This window comes from Mastigoproctus giganteus, chromosome 1, assembly GCF_048544385.1.
Source record: "Mastigoproctus giganteus isolate SK-2022 chromosome 1, ASM4854438v1, whole genome shotgun sequence".
In the NCBI taxonomy this organism is placed as follows: Eukaryota; Metazoa; Arthropoda; class Arachnida; order Uropygi; family Thelyphonidae; genus Mastigoproctus; species Mastigoproctus giganteus.
In genome coordinates, this window is record NC_143575.1 from 47,775,091 (window position 1) to 47,794,419 (window position 19,329).

The 19,329-nt window shown below is 34.5% G+C and overlaps 1 protein-coding gene across 6 annotated transcripts in view; it reads right to left on the bottom strand.

The window, feature by feature from the left end:
- LOC150090769 (E3 ubiquitin-protein ligase HECW2-like) overlaps positions 1 to 19,329 on the bottom strand; it is a 518,151-nt gene that overhangs the window by 191,116 nt on the left and 307,706 nt on the right. For all 6 annotated transcript variants that reach the window (XM_090372567.1, XM_090372548.1, XM_090372558.1 and 3 more), the window contains one exon: positions 4,754 to 4,836. In XM_090372567.1, the coding sequence (XP_090228693.1) occupies positions 4,754 to 4,836 (83 nt within the window). The remainder of the gene's footprint in view (positions 1 to 4,753; positions 4,837 to 19,329) is intronic.

Consider the following 19,329-nt stretch of genomic DNA (forward strand, 5'->3'; position numbering starts at 1 on the left):
CTGTCACATTAAAAAGGTCCCAACTAGATATAACACCCTTAGATGTATTTAGGGTTGCATGAGGAGTTACTTTCACTGGAATTTTAGCAAAGTTTGTGATTTGTAAGAGTTTTTCAGAATGACAGTTTCTACAAGTAAGTCCCCTGATTGCAGTCTCTTAACCGTCTTGGGAGACCCTGCAATACTTTCTAAGTGTTTTTGGATTAGAAAAGGGGATAGATTACTAAGAGGCTGTTCTGATAATGAGTGCATTATTAAGAATGCAGGAAACTCTATTGCAGAGGAAATGGTTTTTAACCTCTTTGGTTGCGATGAGTCGTGCTCATTTTCTGTTTCTGGCCATTCTAAAGAGGGAAACATATTGTGTTCCATGTTGGCTCCTTTTTGCCCTTTGCAGATGAACTTTTTCTGCCAAGGTTACCAGCCCCGCCACGGGGAGGCAAGAGCAGTGCCTGGTGTGACTAAGCGAAATTAGTAGGGGTTAGTCTATTAAATATGAAAAATAAAGAAAGGTTACTTTCCTTCCTTGCTCTCTACCAGTACTTTTGATACAAGAGCTGCTATTAAATAAAAGGATTTCTTAAGGAGAGGTACATAAAAGAGAACTAGAATTCATCTTTTAGAAAATTGCAAAATTGCAGTAAAAGCACAAAGAGAAATCACTCAGTCACAATCGCTTGGCACCCGGGGCCATCAAGAAATGGATATTAATTTGAATTGGTACAATGTCCAATATACTGAGTGTAATGTATGAAACTTAGACTTGAAGTTGTTGTTTTAAATTTTCCATGTTATTTATTCAGCAGAATTAATTTATCAGCATATATAAAGTTATAGAATTCTTATAGTACCGTGATAATAGACTAATATAAAAATAGCGAAATGCTTAAAGTGCGGTACTCACTTTGAATATAATCTGCAATAGTTTTATGAAAAGACCGATTGCTAAATATAAGGTGGAATGGTTAAGTTAGTGCATTAAGGTGGGATGAGATTTAATTTAACGGAATTTTAAAATAAGCGCAAGGAAGCAGAAGTGCACTACTCCGTCCCTGGTTGTCATAAAGTAGTTGATCTGGAACATAAAGGAATTGATAATGCCAATAGTCGTGACGACAGACTTTCGTTAAGTTATAAAGTCTTCAGTTGGCGGTGTTAAGTGAGAAGTAACGCGTGCTGTATTTTAAGGAATTTTCTATACTCTCGTGATGCTCTTTGGAACACGTGGGAATTTCAGATGTGAGAGATTCGGCTTGGAATCTCTCATATCTGAGATTCCCACGTGTTCCAAAGAGCATCACGAGAGTATAGAAAATTCCTTAAAATACAGCACGCGTTACTTCTCACTTAACACCGCCAACTGAAGACTTTATAACTTAACGAAAGTCTGTCGTCACGACTATTGGCATTATCAATTCCTTTATGTTCCAGATCAACTACTTTATGACAACCAGGGACGGAGTAGTGCACTTCTGCTTCCTTGCGCTTATTTTAAAATTCCGTTAAATTAAATCTCATCCCACCTTATATTTAGCCATCAGTCTTTTCATAAAACTATTGCAGATTATATTCAAGGTGAGTACTGCACTTTAAGCATTTTGCTATTTTTTATATTAGTTTATCAGCATATTTCATAAGGTTTAAAATAATCAATGAAAATAATTAACATGATTTATTACTTTAATTTAAAATTTCTGATATAATGATTGATCACTGGATACAATCCTAAACAAGTCTTTAATGTCAATAACAAGGAGCTGTTCTAAAAGATAATGATTAAAAAAAAAAAAAAAAGCAGTCCTTCAAGAATATAAAGCAAGTAAGCACTAAGGAAGTGAATTTATAAAACATTTAATTTCTTATACAGGTTTATAGAACCACTGGTTCTGAAAATTTGTCATTGAAGTCAAACTTGGAGTTAAAAGATGCAGCACACAACAGTGCCCTGCTATTGAACTGAACGGAGTTTTTCCTAATCTTGCAGCATCCATTTAAGATATACTGGTAGAGAAGATTAATCATGTTACACGAACCATTAGCACAACTAGGGAGGAGTTTAAAGAATTTAAAAATGGATGCAAGTCAACAACAAAGACCAGTGATCTAGATGGTCAAATGTCTGCAGTAATTGATCAAAATATCAGTGTTATTTCAATACTGAAGATTGGCACATATCTCTGAGGAGCTTTAGTGATGTCATGGGTGTATCCTTACACAGCATTCATATCAAAGCACAAAACCATTTACACGTGTGTGTGTGTGTGTGCGCGCGCGCGCGCACGCACACACTGGGTCATAAGACTGTTTGGAAAATTTAATCAACTTTTTTCTCTAATATTACTTAAACGGCATATACCAGTAAGTTGTGCCACCCCACACAACAGTTACTAGCCACTATTATGTTTCTGTGCATAAGGCACTGCTGAATAACATTTTCCAAAAATATCCTTATCTCCACACATGTACAGTGATAGCTAAGTTCTCCATCATGACAATGTGTGTCCTCATGTTACTGTAACTGTCATGGGTCTCCTGACATCACCAATATTTAAGAGCATATGACCTTAGCTCCTAGTTCTCTGGACTTAACATCCTTGTGCAGATTAGACCTGGCACACTGAAGAAAAAAAAATAAAAATTAAAAGCACCATAATTTCAACTCTCCAGAAATGGTGATTAAACAAGAAGAGGTGATTTTGAAGGACATGTTAATGATGGATATTAGTAAGTTTTTTGAACAACGATAACATTGTGATTACAGCAAAGGGGAACTATTTAATCATAATTTAGACGTATATCTATGTACAAGGTAAAACAAGTACAGAATTTTAAAAGCTTATGATAATTCAATTTGAAACAACTCTTGAACATCAGGAAGATCAGAGTTTGTTAGAGTTTGGAGTACTTATAAACAATTGAGAAACCAGTGACACTACAGGCTGGCCTCAATTAACGCGATTAATTCGTCCCGCGAGCGCATCGCACAAAATGGAAACGCGTTAATCCAATATAATAATCAATAGGAAAAATTATAATTGGTCCTTGACCTTCTGGAATGTCCATAAAGAATTTTAAAAATACCTTTTAAATAACTTTTTAACTGTATACAATGTAAAAGATAATGAAAATAATTATGGAATTAAATGTTTATTGCATAAAACAGCGGTTCCCAAACTGTGCACCGCGGAATATTTTAAATTTTCAAGGGAAACACAGCGATACTCGACATCTGTCGGACACCCCGCGAACTACTAAGCTGGAGGTAGTTCACAGTTTCAGCATTTCTTATTAAGTTGTTTGGACCTAACTACTAAACGGAACTGTTAGGTATTTCTTTTAGTCTGGGTGTGCCTTGAAAAATTTACTGAGACACTAAGGGCGCCGTGAACTGAGAAAGTTTGGGAACCTCTGACATAAAATACACAATGAAGAAATGACTGTTGCGGAAATATTTGAAGAGTGTTAACTTTCTCTTTTCATCAATCAATTTCCGATAGCCGACAACAATCTTCTCTGGGCCCTGGTGAAATAAATACTGCAGAGAACCTCAAACCTTTTGTTTGAGGTTCTCTGCGATATGAAAGATGTCATCTAATTCTTTTACCGTTATCTCCTTCGAGGTAACATTTTCATCTGGCATATTTAAAAATTTGAAGGTTTATGCAAGTGTGCATTGACTTTATTAGCAGGAGACAAGTAACATGTCTTCTTCCGATGGTTGATGGAACACACCGAGGCGGGCAGCAGGCAAATGTTTGTTAATTGACCGTATGACTCACAGTAAGCTTAACACACGATTCAAATCTTTTTCAATTATCGCATAAAAAAAAAAAAGATTGCGTTAACTGGAAATTTGCATCGTGTAAAGTGGTATAATTTTTCAAATAGCGCTAACTGAAAATCGCGTTATGCGAGGCCTGGCTGTAGTTTCTCAACTATCTCCTAGGATGACATAACCAACATTATTTTCTTACAATTTAATTAATTTTAACTAAAGCTACTGCAGTTCAGATGTATAATTTCTATTCTGTTCCATTATTCCTAGTCTTCCCTTTTGTTAGTCATAAAAAAATCTCTGCCTGGTCAGAAGTTATGTTTATATATTCTTTATATTTCCTCCATGTAGATTTTATTAATACCAACTACTATATTTTTGGTGTAATTTCTTTCACTTTTAAAGCAAGTTAAATTCAATATTTGTGAAAGGTTAGTTCATAATGTCCGAAATTGTCAGACATCTTTTATTTTGTTAGGTAGACATCTTTTATCTTTTAACACTACTGGAAGAATTCATTAAGTTAAGGAATAATGGGCACCAAAGTTTCTCAAACAGCCCATCAACTCTTTTTTGTCTCCCTGCTATTCTATTTTCTATTAACATTTCTATTCTATTAACATATGACCAAATCTCTGCAATTACTCAATAAATTGTTTAACACTTTTCCTTTTCATTGTATCTTCTATTCAATTTAAAATCCTCTAAAACCTTTTAATTCTGAAAGGATATTCAGTTTTCCTACATTCTCAAATTCATTTGCACCAGTGATCTCTCCTTAAACTGCATTCTATGATTTTCATGAATAGTCCTAGTAACATTTTTATAATTCCATATTATATATCTTTGAGTGTTTTCATAATACAAACAGTAACAGTATACAACTGCAAATTTATCCTACAAAAGAATTAAACCACCAATAATGAAAAAACTAGAGACTGAATAAAATAACCAATTGAATTAAGATTATTTATTTACCTTTCAAATGATGAGGGGTCCCTACGAATTTTAGTAATCATGTGTTTTAGGGATGAACTACGATTATAAATTGCAAGAGCATCCTGCAATTTGAACAACAGTTAAACTAAAATTATGAAGGAAACATAGCAATACAACATATTATCTTAAAAGCAAATAATTTATCTAAATGGTCAATACATTTATATATAGCAGAGCCACAGACGAATAACAGTTCAGAAATTTTAGTTATCCCATTATCTTAACTTTTTTAAGCATACTAAAATGCATTAAAAAGAAAGTAACTGACTTAAATTTCGAAAAAAAAAGAAGCTAAAGATTCCTTTCCTTTAAATAACAACTAATAATTTCATTAAAATGAATAAAATATGCACAATTTAAGACCATGCAAGTGTATTAACAAGAAAGTGAACACCAAAAAAAATTATTAAATAAATAACACTTCTGAACTATCAAATTTTCTATAGAACTATTCATGGTTCAATTTGTATTGCAATGACACTACTCCCAATATAATCCCAATATCAATCCAGAATAAAAATGAGAGATCAAAAACATCTAAATTCTGATTTTATTTTGTGATTAATAAATAAAAATTACCCCTTTCAGTCTGATGAAAAACCTATTTTTTTTTTAATAGAAAAGTATATATGTATGCTACTTAGGACAGCTCTTATCATTTACAATACAAATAAGAATTCTATTGTAAAATAAATTTTAAATAGTTACCTAAAGTTCTGCTAAAACTTTAGGAAACTCAAGTTACAAGTAGTAAGAATAAACAAAAGATGCCATAAACAAATCTTACACAGATTCATAAAAAGGGTTCTTTGATGAATGAAGAAGCACTTCAATGACTTCTTCAGATGTTACCTTGGTTTCAAGAGCAGAATGTAAGTCAAACAGTTCTACTTAAGACACAGTAATCTAAAATTACTACTATAAGTAATAATGTTTAATAAACTAATGTCTAAGGAAGGCAGCCCTCCTCATGCAGCTTCAGATACAGAACACAATCTGTGTGTATAGGAGTTTCACCAATTGTTATTTATTTGGAGAGATCTGGGTTCAAGTAATGTTGATGATTGGAGAAATTTCTAAGGACCTCTTCAAACAAGGCTGCAGTTAGCCAACCTCAAACAGAGGAAGTAGGGTTCCCTCCCCATGAGTTATTCCAGGTTCTTCAGCCCACACAACATACAAATCAACTTGTGAACAACACTTCTACAAACAATGTACAATGGCAAAATATGGTTTAAGTCGCTGATGTGCCTAAAACCTAACAACCACACATAGATATAAAATAGGTAAGCAAATTTCTGGTTAGTTAAACAAACTGAATTTTAATCACCCTTGATGGCTGGTTGTTATGCAGTAACTATTTTTTCATAGCGCATTGGTTCATATATTACTGGATGTGATCTTTTATCATGTATTATGATAAAAGATCACATCCATGAGAAACCTACATTGAACTTCTTGAAGGGGTCCAAAGACGGGCAACTCAAATGGCAAGATCAGCAAAAGGATGACCGTACGAGGAATGACTCAGATTATGTGGGCTACAGAGCTTGGGAACCAGGCACCTCAGAAGCGACTTGATTGAGGTTTATAAGGCTCTGAGAGGGACTAGTAAAATGAATGAAGGTGGACTTTTCACTGTTATAAAGAATTCCAGAATTAGGAGCCATATATTAAAATTACAGGGGTTGAGGTTTAGATTGGTTTGTAGAAGTTTTATTTTAGCCAGAAAAATCACTGATTGCTGGAACAAGTTGCCCTCGTACATAATTGAGGCTGACAGTTTGAATAAATTCAAAGGTCAACTGGATAGGTTGACCTGTGTGAGGAGAGAAGCATATAACCTATTTGGTATTTTTTTTTTTTTTTTTTTTCCAGTGCAGAAAAAGTGGCTTCCTTGCACTATATGACAAATACTATTACACCTGTACAAATGTGTGTGTTCACAGGCTAATTTGCATAATTAATTGGGTATCTATACTCCCTCCATCTGAGATCAACTGATTGTTGCCCAATTGAAGAAGGCTTTTATAAATTCCACTAGTGTATTGGTAGGGTTTAGAGAATTCTTTAGCATTAGCAGCATATGATGCAAGAAAGCAAGTTTATACAGTATCACCCAAAAAAAAAAAAAAACCTTCCCATTTCACCCATCCAGTCACTCCAAATGTCTGTTTAGTTCAGCCTTAAATTTATTTAAGCTATCAACTTCCACAACAACAACAACAGATGGAAGTCTGTTCCAGCAATCAACTACCCGCTGGCTAAAGGCAAATTTCCACACATCTACTCTACAACTGCCTTTCCTCAATTTGAATCTACGCCCCCTTAATCTGATCAAGCGGAAGTATCCTGTCAGCACTGAGCCTGCTTAAACCATTCAAGGCCTTATACACCTCAATCAGAATTATACAGTTCAATCAAATGAGTCATAAGTAAAACTCACCATGCTATCACAGAGAAATTCATGGATCCAGTTGGAATATATTATACATTTCAACAGATGTACAGTGCCATGTATTATTCATTCATGAGAGAATTAAAATTAAAATTCATTTATAATTTTGAAGTTATTAAAGTTGAATATTTCTAATGTAATAGTAAAATGCCAGGTAGAGGCAAGATTAAATTTAATCTCAATAAAAACACTTTTGTATATAAAAATAAATTTGATAAAACAAAAAATAAAGTGCCCTCCATTATTACTACAGTCTGGAGTGGAGAGAAACTTCCTCAGCAATGAAAGCTTTTTTAAAATCCCATTAAAAAAATAAATTATTAAAAAAAAAAAAAACATAGCATAACATCCTATCACCCACATCTCAGAAGACTACTGAGGCTGAAACAGTTTGTCAATAGCTGTTGTGACAATACCAACACTAGGATAACTTTTAGAAAATCCTTGAGATTGAGTAAAACTCCCTCAATCTGCTTGTTTGTTTGTTTGTTTTTTTTTTTTTTTTTTTTTAAAGAAAAAAAAACCATAACTAAGGCCATATTGCTCCGGGATATGCGGTGGTCATTCCCTGACCTTTCCGCATCCTCTGTGTTTAGTGGTGACAGGCTCGAACCCCGGTCTAATCAAGAAGCGTGTGCTACACACTGCTGCTCCTGAGACATCTGAACTGCTGTAGTGCTTCTAGGAGCAAATATTAACAGCTATGTAACATTAGAGGATAACGAAAAAACTGTCTGATAAGGAAAAAAAATTGCAAATCCTGTCCATCAAATAAGAAGGGAAATTATAACAAGCATCATAACCAATATCTGGTTTTTGTCATTCAAACTGAGATCATTACTATTTTTCCATTTTTAATTAACTGATGAAGAAATACTTTTCTACAACTAGTATCTCACTTATAACATAATACAATAATTTGTTAAATTCTGTAGATATGACTGTTTAAACTACTACCTTCACTCTTTGGTGATTTCACCAATGAAAAAGATTAGGATGGAATCAACATATTTTTTCATTTTATTTTTCTATGCAGAGTACCGCTATTTTTTTGTGTTTGTTTTTTCCAAATTATATAGATGTAATTTTGAAAGACCTTCCAACAATATCATAAAATAACAGTTTAAAACTACAATCAAATGAAAAATTATTCTTACTTCCTAATACAGCAAATGTAATTAATGTCCACTTCTTTGTTATTACACACAATAAAATTAAAACTGCTGCATAATATCGAATTAACTTGCATTTTATTTTCTGCCAACCTCTACCTTTTCAATGTAATACAGTGTGATGCAAAAGTAGGTTTATATACAAGATGAGTTTTGCCACACAACTTTATTTTGAACTAGTGCAGAGAGGTGACAAACATGTTGATATCGATGGTTCAATTGTTGATGATTCTGCTGCTCAAGAAGCTGAAACTGAATGAGTATTTTGTATCTACATTCACGCATGAGGAATTCTGTAGGGAAGTGGAGACTAGAAGCTTATCAAAAAACTCTAACATGGAGTTAAATGATTTTGTAATAACTGAGAACAAAGTGGAGGAGAATTGCTGAAGTTAAACATAAGGAAGGCACCTGATGTGGATAGGATCTATTCAGTTATATTAAAGGAGGCAGCAAAGGAAGTAAGCAGCCCCATGATTATGAAGGCATCCTTGGATTCGGGGGAGAACCCATGGACTAGAGATGTGCAAACATATCCCAATTCAGAAAGGTTGATTGAAAGGTGACAAGTAATTACAGGCCCGTTAGTTTAACTTCAGTTCCAGGAAAATAAAGGAGTTACTAGTTAAAGAAGCACTGCCGGATCATCTAGACAAGACTGCAGTTCTCCTTCAGACATAGCATGGGTTTGTTAAGGGGAAGTCTTCTCTGACAAATTTGATTGGATACTACAATGCGGTCAAAGGAACTGGATACAAAAAATAATTTTGATATCATATACTTGCATTTTAGGAAATGCTTCTGATACTGTTGCCAATGGAAGTCTACTATACAAGTTGGAGAGTGTGACGTTAAGGGTTGCAAGTTTCTACAATGGATAAAAGCATGGTTGAGTGGGAGAAGACAGAGTGGTAATCAATGGACACTGCTCTTCATGGACCAATGTTATTAGTGGAGTCCCCCAAGGGGTCCTTGTTGAGCCCGTTGTTGTTTTCTTTATTTATCAATGATATTGATAAAGGTATATCAGGCTTAATGTCAAGTTTTCAGATGATACGAAGATGACAGCAAGAATGGTATGGTACTGCAAATGGATCTAGCAAAGTTGAGCAGATGGGCTGAGAGGTGGCAACTGAAGCTTAACATTGACAAATGTAAAGTAATCCGTATGGGTAGCTGTTGTTTTTTGGTTTTTAGGAGCATTAGCAACTAAGGCCATATTGCTCCGGGATATGCGGTGGTCATTCCCTGACCTTTCCGCATGATCTATTTGGTGGTGACGGGCTGGAACCCCGGTCTAATCTAGAAGCGTGTGCTATGCACTGCTGCTCCTTCCCACCTGGCTACAGAGGTGCCAGGTATGGGTAGCAGTAACCCCAGAGTAACATATGAACAGTGGGGTACTACACACAGGGTAGGGGAGAATGAAAAAGACCTGGGAGTAACTGTGCAGTCAGATATGAAGATTTCTGAGCAGTGCAGACAAGCTGCAAGATTGGCTCATGGGATCTTGTTAATGATATATAGCAGGGGTGGCCAACCTATTTTGTGATGCAATCTACTTTTTTTCTTCAAAATGTGTCACGATCTACCATCTGAAGAATTTCATTGCACATGGTTAAAAAAGTTAATCAACACATACTGAAAAATGTTTATAAATTTAAAAATTAAATACAATTCGGAATTCTTATTTTAAATTCATACGTATTTAAATTTTTAATTTATGTGAATTTTGCATCTTCATGTCATCTGCCAAGCTATCAAAAACGGTGATATACTGTGATAAGGCCAACTGTAAAGAATCTTCTGCACGCAAGTCCGTAAGAGTAGAGCGATTCTTCGTCTTTGTTTGTATCATATACGAAAATGCCGATTCACGTAGATAGGTGGAGCAAAAATAGGAATTTAAAAGTTCACTGCATTGTTTTACATTTGGGTACTTTTCTCGGCAAACATATTTCCAAAAGTATTTTTTTTTGATGATCTGGCTTTTAGGAAGATATATTGCTTCACAATGTAATAATTTAATTTTCAAGTAATATTTTTCTCCATGACAAAAATCTCACGATTTTTTCTGCAATTTGTTTTGTATCTAAGTTGACATTAAATGGATAAGAAATGTATTGAACAATGTCTTCAATTGTTTTAAAATCACTGAATCTGGTTTCAAAATCATCCACAACTTTCTTAATTTCAGAAACATATTTCTCATATTAAATTCAAAAACAGGATATTTTTGCAAATGATCTTGCATATTTGCAAAATGATCAAATTTTTTTTTCTTTGAGATCCTTAGCGATTACCAGAAATCGATATTTACAGGCAGAAATACTACTAATCATGTCACCCACATTTTCCTCTTTTTCTTGTAATTACAAATTAAGATCACTTAAATTTACTGGTAAAATCTGCCAAAAAAGCCAGATCACAAGAAGATCACCAGATCTTGTAGCTGCTGATAATCATCTCCCCTTTGATCAACAAATTTTTTTATTTCATTCAGCAAATTTCGAAATCTCTGTAGAAACTGACTCAGCCACCTTACATCTGTGTGTAATATCAGATCTGGTTCATTTTCATCGAGTTGCATTTTGAAAAGTCTCCTCTGAAGAGATTGTCCTCTGATGGAATTCAGGATTTTGAAAACTATGTCCATAACACTTTTAGTATTTAATCTTTTGCTGGCTAACACTCATTGGTGGATGATGCAGTGATAACTCAAAAAATATGGGAATTCATCATCCTTTTGGCACGTTGCGATGAATCTGTTCAGATGCCCTGTCATTGCTTTTGCTCCATCTGTTGTTATTGATACGAACTTAAATAGTGGCAATTTAATTTTTTCAATAAAAAAAATTTTTGAATGCATTATATATATCAAGACCATTAGTTCTTTTTTTTTAATGAAACCATACTCAGCTTAGTGGCAGAATCATAGAAAACCATATGAATAAAAATTCATATGGTTTTCTATAGATTCATTCAGTTGTAAAGAAAAGGACACACAATTAATTAGCAATATGAGCACGCAATTGTTCACTCACATTTTTACTCATTTTTTCGATGTGTCGCATCACAGTATTTCGAGATAATTGCAAATCTTGAAGAGCACTTTTAATTTCATTTTTGTTCTTAAAATTTTCAAAAATAGAATCTATTTCTAAAAATGCATCTTTGATGAACTGACCATCAGAAAATGACTTGCATTTTTTTGAAAGAAGATGACTCACTTTAAATGATGCCACAGTTACTGATTTGGATTGTAAATTGTGTCATGAAAAAATTTTATTCTGAAAATAATCTGGATTTAAGTTCTTTTAATTTATTTTTTCTAAGGTCACTATTAGGCGGAAAATCTGATTGGTATTTACCATGGAGTGCATTGAAATGCCTTTCTAAATTTCCTTATTTGGGTATAGCCATGGAAGCATTGCAAATCAAACAGCAACATTTTTCCTTTATCATTACAAAAAAGTATTCTAGTTCCCACTCTTGATGAAAATGATACATTTTACTCTTTTTTGAAGTATTCATTTTAAATCAAAGGGTATTTTAAATTAATGTACAAGTACTGTCCAGTTATTAAGATTAAGTAAGCTAAATAAGAATTGAACACGTATACTATGCTCTCGGCAACATAACTACGTGAATTTTCACAAGACAAGCCTAGCAGATGCATGGCAACAAGAGTAGCCAAGTGGTTCAACAGATTTGTAATAAGCGTATGCAAGTGGGCGATAATAATAACATTTAGATCTTGGCTAATCTATTTTTTTTAATATATATTTAAAACTCACTGTGATCGACTTAAATTACAATTGCAATCGATTGGTAGATGGCAATCGAATTGTTGGCCACCCCTTATATATAAGAATTTTCCTAGCAGGGATAAGGAGGTGATTATCCTGTTCTACAAAACAATGGTCAGGCCATACCTTGAGTACTGCATACAGCGCTGGAGGCCTTATTTTAGGAAGGATGTAGAGTAGCTGGAACAAGTACAGAGAAGAGCAATGAAATTGGTGAGGGGAACAAAGGGTTAAGTTCTGCAAATTGCAGCATCTGGAGACTAGACACCTGTGAGGTGATCTACTGACGTGTATAAGGCCTTGAATGGTTTGAGCAAGCTCAAACCATTCAAGGCTAATGCGGGGGGGGGGGGGGGGGGGAATAAATCCAAATTGAGGATAGGTGGTTGTAAAAAAGTGTGTGGAAATTTGCTTTTGATTGCTGGAACAAATTTCCATCTGTCATTGTTGAAGTTGACAGCTTAAATAATAAGTTCAAGGTTGAACTACACAAACTTTTGAAGTCAATGGATGGATGAAACAGGAAGGGGTTTTTTTTTTTTTTTTTGGCTTATGCTATATAAGCTTGCTTTCTTGCATCCTATGACTCTACTAATGCTTCCCAGATACGTTAAATGAATCATCAGTTCATTTATACCAGACGATACTGTTGCTGGTAATTGCTAAAGAGCGCCGACCGGGCTAGCCGGGTGGGTAAAGTGCCTGCCTAGCAACCCAAAGGTCGCGGGTTCGAATCCCACCTCGGACTTGGATCAAAGTACTGCAAAAACCTTGGGAGGTGCATTATGGCCACAGAAGCCAATGTGCCAACAACTACCAAAAAACAAAAACAAAAACAAAAAAAAAAAAAAAAAAAATTGCTAAAGAGCACAAGTGATGTGGCATTTAAAGTGTTTAAGCATTACAGATATTCTGTTAAACAGCATATGATTATGCTGTTTAACAAATTTCTCAAGAAGAAAAATCCAAGGGAATGAGGTTAGTAATCAAGGAGGCCACGACATGGATTCACCTAGTCCAACTGTCAAAAGTCAAAATATTTTATTTTGACTTTTGATATTAAAACTTTTCAATATATCAGTAAAACTCCAATTCTTTAAAACCTTTCATGAAAAGCAAATCATAATAGTTAAGAGTATTAGAAAAGTAGTTATAGTAACATAAAACAAACACAAATAATGTGTGTTACTTGTAGCAACATAAAAAACAAAAGATGATCTCACAATGCAGAAAAAACCAAAACCTGCAAAGTTGTTTGTGTTGTGTAGTAAACTAGGCATAGATTTTCATGCATATCACATTTTCCAATATGCTTGCTGGGAAAATGTTGGTGCAGTTATGCTTGTACACAATGTTGGCAAAGTGGAAGTGTGTTATCTTCCACAAAGTGGAAGAGATTCAATGCTTTTCCAAAGAAAGAAATGACTGACCATAACCTGTCTCATTATTTTCAAGTACCTTGCAGCATTCACCATATCTTGAAAGGTGAATGCTGCAACAACCTGCCTTTATAAATGTCATACCACACAAAACTTATATTTTTGCACAGTTCTGATCATGTCACAGAAATCATTCATCTAAATTTTATTTTGTCCTATAATGGCTACTGTACCCACAGACAAAACCTTTAAATTCATATAAATTTCTGCCAATTCCATCCAGTCTCCATAAAACAATTGTAGCACATAACTCAGCCACAGTTTGAGAGTCAAATTTTCTTTTAAGAATTGTCTGCACTGTGCAATGAGTTAGCCCACTTTCAGAAGAGCTTCATAAACTGCTTTGCCATGATTTTCACTATTTTTTTTTATTTCTGTTAATGTTCTCGGTAGTTTCCAAGGTCAACTCAATCTCTTTAGTTCTGTAAGAGCATCTGTTAACTTCTGGTAGCATTTGTTTATTGTTCATGCATTGAGTGTAGTATTAACACTATTGACAATCCTCTACCATCTTTGATCACTTAACTCCAAAGTCTCACAGTGGCTGAAATTTTGGCCCACTGCTATACACTTATGACTAGTCATTACTAAACACTGGAAGATATGAAGGGGCTGTCTTTTTGAAACACTGTTATTAATAGGGAGACAACTATTAAAGTTGTCACAGACAAACTGTTTCCCAAGGATTGTGTAAGTAACGATATTCTTGAACAGTGTGAGATAAGAGCAGATAATAGAGATTGTCAACGATGAGAATATCTCTCTTTTTACAGCAGAGGAGTTACTTGTAGTCAGTAAACAGATAAATGTTGATAAGACTCCGAGGATTGATTTAATTGAGAATAACAGTATCAGTAAATTATTAGAGATATACCCTCCAGTTCTGCTTAATATGTACAACAAATGTCTATTGGAAGGCACATTTCCTGTTTTCTGGAAATGTGCCCTTCTGAAATTGTTGCAAAAACCAGGTAAAGAAAAAACAAGCCCCAGGAGCTTTCGACCAATATCGCTGTTACCTAAGCTACGCAAGTTGTTTGAGAGATTGGTTTTCCAGTGATTAAGTGAATTCATGAATTTACACCACATTGAGTTGCCATTTCAGTATGGTTTTAGAAAATCCAAATCTACTGAGGACGCGATTAATGATTTAGTGCTTTACGTTAAAAATGCAGACAGTAAATATGTTCTTGCTCTGTTCATTGACTTTGCAGGAGCTTTTGATTCAGTCTGGCACGAAAGTATTCTTTACTCGTTAAGACAGCTCCATTGTCCAGGGAAAATATACTGGGTTGTAACAAGCTATTTAACTTCAAGATAATTGTAAGGGCACAGCATCTAACTTATAGGAAATTAGTGTCTAGGGAATGCCCACAAGGATCTGTGTTAGGTCCCCTATTTTGGAATTTGGTTCTGAACCAATGGCTTAAATTGAGACAAACGTTTGCCGATGATCTGCTTATCTGTGTGCCTGGTAACTCAAGAAGGGATACTGAAGAGAAGGCTGCAATGGTTCTTCAGAGTCTAACATCATGGGGTACTGTAAATAAATTAACAGTTTCAGAAGAAAAAACAGTCATGATGTTAGTTAAAGGTCAACCTTGATATCAATTGACCACCAAAAGTTTTGTTAAATTGTAAGCAAATTAAATTTGTTACCCAAACTAAGTATCTAGGTGTTTTATTAGATGCTAGGTTAACTTTAGTACCACATCTGAATTATTTGATGAACAAAATTAAGCATTTTAGTGCAGCAGTAATACGGATTTCTAGATCAGTTTACGTAGATCAGTTTTAAATCTTTATTATACAGCAGTTTTTCTGCCAATAGTGACTTATGTATCATCAGTGTTGGTAACTTGTGTGAATAAGGTTAAGTTTAAAGCCAAGTTAAATTCTGTGCAAAGAACAATGCTGTTGGCAATTCAGAGGGTTTGCAGAACTGTGTCAACAAATGCCCTGCAGGTATTAGCGGGCCACATGCCGTTAGATCTTTTTATAATATATAGAGCTTTCTGTTACCATATTAGGAAGCATAATAATTTCACGTGTTTAAACATTGTGTGTGACCTTAACACTGATGCTAAGGTTGAAAAGAAAAGAATATATGTGAAGCTAATGGAAATTTGGCAAGTCAGATGGACGGATAGTATTACTGGTGCGGTCACCAGACATTTTATTCCAAATGTTTCTTTTTCCTGTTTTAAACTGAACAAGTGGTTTTTTTCTAGTATGGAGACTTCTTTTTTGTTAACAGGGCATGGTTCTTTGAATAGTAAATTATATTATTTTGGATTAAAATCAAACCCTTACTGTGTATGTGGTGTTGAAGAAACTTGGTGCCATGTATTGTATGATTGTTTGTTGTATGAGAATTACAGAGCTCAATTAAAGAATGTAATTAGTGATTTGAGATATGGAAATGAAAATAACTACTTGTCAGATTATAATAAGTTTGTTGCTTTTCAAAGGTTTGCTATTTCTGTATTTCTAAAAATAAGACAGTTATCAGCCTGGATATTTGTAAAATAATAGATGTTTACTGTATAGAATTTTTTTATTTATTATTATTATTTTTTTCCCCTCTCTCCCGCCATCCTATTATCCTGGGTTTTTTTTATTTATTTTTTTTTTTTCTAATTTATTTATTTAGTTTATTATTACTTTTTTTTTGTTTTTTTTTTGTTTGCTGGCACTGTGGAAATTAACATAGTGCGGGATAAATTGCCAGGGTGAGATTTGGGTTGGGGGGGTAGAGGGTTTTTTTTTTTTTTTTGTTTGCTGGCACTGTGGAAATTAACATAGTGTGGGATAAATTGCCAGGGTGAGAGTTGGGTGTGTGTGTGTGGGGGGGGGGGGGGTAACGGTTTTTTTTTTTTTTTTTTTGCTCTCAGGCTTGGGTGTGGGATTGCTGGCACCCTCTGGTCTAGCACTTCCACCAGAGGTTGCGGGAATTTTGTGCGGTCAGCACAGACAGTACAGTTCGCCTTTTGAAATTGCTTTCTCCACGTTCATAAGGACAAGCATCAGGTAGCAGTTATCCTAGGTGATGACTGCTCTCTGGTGGCTAGGTATCCTGTACAAGGATAATAAAATCAAGTATATTAGGTGGATTTGGACAAATGTCTAGGGGCCACCAAAGACAATAATAAATGTTATCAATCCTGTAAAGACTTAATTATTTGGGGGGGGGGAAGATGCACTGATTTTGTCAGCCTATAAATCTGGCCTATACTTACTGTAAGCAGCTTAACCTACCTAAATTTTGAGATTATCAGAATAAAGGGTGTTTCTTCAATCAAAGGCTGATATTAAAAATTAATCTACCTGGTACTGTCTGCTCCAACCTTATTCCTTTATTTTCATTGATCACAACTTTTATTCAATTAAAATTTGATCTCTTTTTTTTTTCTTCCATCAAGTAAAATAAGAAAACAATGTTTCTCACATTTCCAACTTGCTTTAATACTTCTGAGTGACAACTTACTCTCTTCTGCATCATAAGTTAATCAGAAATCCTGTGACGGTACTTCACATTTATTTATATTTCAACTTCTTAATTTAATCTGCAGTGTTTCTTACTTTTAAAGCGGTTTTTGCACACTTTACTGATAGTTCAAATTTTTGTATTTTCTGTCACATCATCCTTTCAGGTGTCACTGTGACATCACTGGCTAGTATTAACCTCTACTTAACTAGTCTGTTAAGCAGAGGTGTGACAACTCTAAAACCTTTAAATACAAATTCTCTGATGACAGCAACTAATCATTCTGAAAGTATCAAGTGAAATAAATTGTATAATTTCAGAGCATATAGTATTATGTTTGTAGTCAATAGGTTATACATAAGCATGCATGCATGCATGTACATTAAGATGGGACAACAAGTTCCCAGACTGGTGCAATAAAAAGAACACAAAGCAAATGAGCTCAAAAATGGTTTTATTTTTATTCAAATGAATCACTATCTGATTGAATGCACTTATTATACAATTATAAAAGTTTCTGAAAAGGGTCAGTGAAGGTGTCCAAAAAAGATTATGTTCAGTTCAGCAGTTATGTTTTCTCTATGACCTCAACATCCTGAAATCTCTTTCCTTTGAGGGCAGTTTTCACCTTGGGAAAGTGGAAGAAGTCCACTTGTGTTAGATCAGAACAGTAGAGTAGACACAATGGTGAGCTATAGTGGGCTCGCAAGATCTCATTTTTATTTTTTTGAAAATTTGCAAGCCCATTTTTGAAACAATCATTTATTTTACAAATTAAATCCTGAATTCAATTACTGAGTATCTGGAGCGAGAACTATGATGGGGCAAGCGGGACCCCAGCTCCCGGCACAGCATTTTAAGGGTGCACCTGGACAGTTTTGTGTTTTAAAATTGCTTCGCTTTTTTTGATTTAATTACAGCCGGACCTGTGTTTAACAAACTTCTTTATAGCAAATTTTTTTGAATTCCTCTTGGTAATTACATTTAAAGCAGTTTCCATAGCATGAAGAAAATTTGCATGTAACGAAAGGATTACGAGAAACTTAATTTTGTACGCATTGTTGTACCCACTCCTGGCCTTTAGGCAATTAGAAAGTGCAAATTAAGGGTTAAAAGGATTACCATTCTGCAACGTTAGTGGTGCCCATAAAACCTATGCAGCCACCTATCCCACATACTGAGAAGTCGTGCTTTCCATAGTCAGTCAAAAGATTAATGTGTATTCCTGACACAGATAATAGCCTCTGTGTCAACCTGTGTTGTGGCAAGCAGTCATCTGTTTTTCGCAAAAGTGAGTGGTCCACGTATTTCAGTAAATTTTTCCTGTCTATGTTTACATGATCACAGTAGCTGAATATCTGAGTGATTCTGACATTTTGAACCGTATTGAAAGAACTAGTGACGGTAGCAACGTCAGGTGTGTGTGGGGGGGGGGGGGGAATAGGACAACTATGATATTAAATAAACTTTCCAAAAATGAAATGTTGGCAGATTTTGAAACTGCATCAAGGCCCGAGGCCTTCATTGTGAAGAAAATGATCCAAAATATAATGGCATGCAAGCAATAATTAAAAAAAAAAAAAAAAAAAAAAAAAAACCTTTATGCATTATATCACCAATCTCCAAAAAACTAAAAACTAGAGAGAGAGTAAACGATGACTGCGAAAAAAATTGGTTTGGAAAAACTATAAAGATCAGTTGTGTGTTAGGACCACGATGTGCAGCTTGTAGCTTGTGGATGGCAATTGCAGTTTAGAGGAATTATCCTGCTTTGTGCAAACATTTTGAATCAAAAGTTAAATATTTGAGTTATTAAACTGACTTTTAAATCTGGAATTTCATATTGATTTAGCACTAATGATTGACATCCAGTGGGAGCTCTCTTACTGTTCAGAAGCTTTACAAAGTTGCAGCATCACTATAGTAAACGCAGGCTGTTGTTTTTTGAAAGCTATTGGCACAACAGCAGCTTAGACTATAATGCGCCTAACTTAGGTTAGGAGAGTTTCGTATTTCAACATTTCCGTATTTATTTTTTGCAACTTTATTCTAAAAAGGTTTAGAATAAAGCCAAAATTTTGTTTCATAATCATGTAGTTATATATTCATGATCATGTAGTTATACTATTCATTTTATGTTTTGTGAGTATCCGAATACCTTAAGGAAAAAGAAACCGTAGTTAATATTTT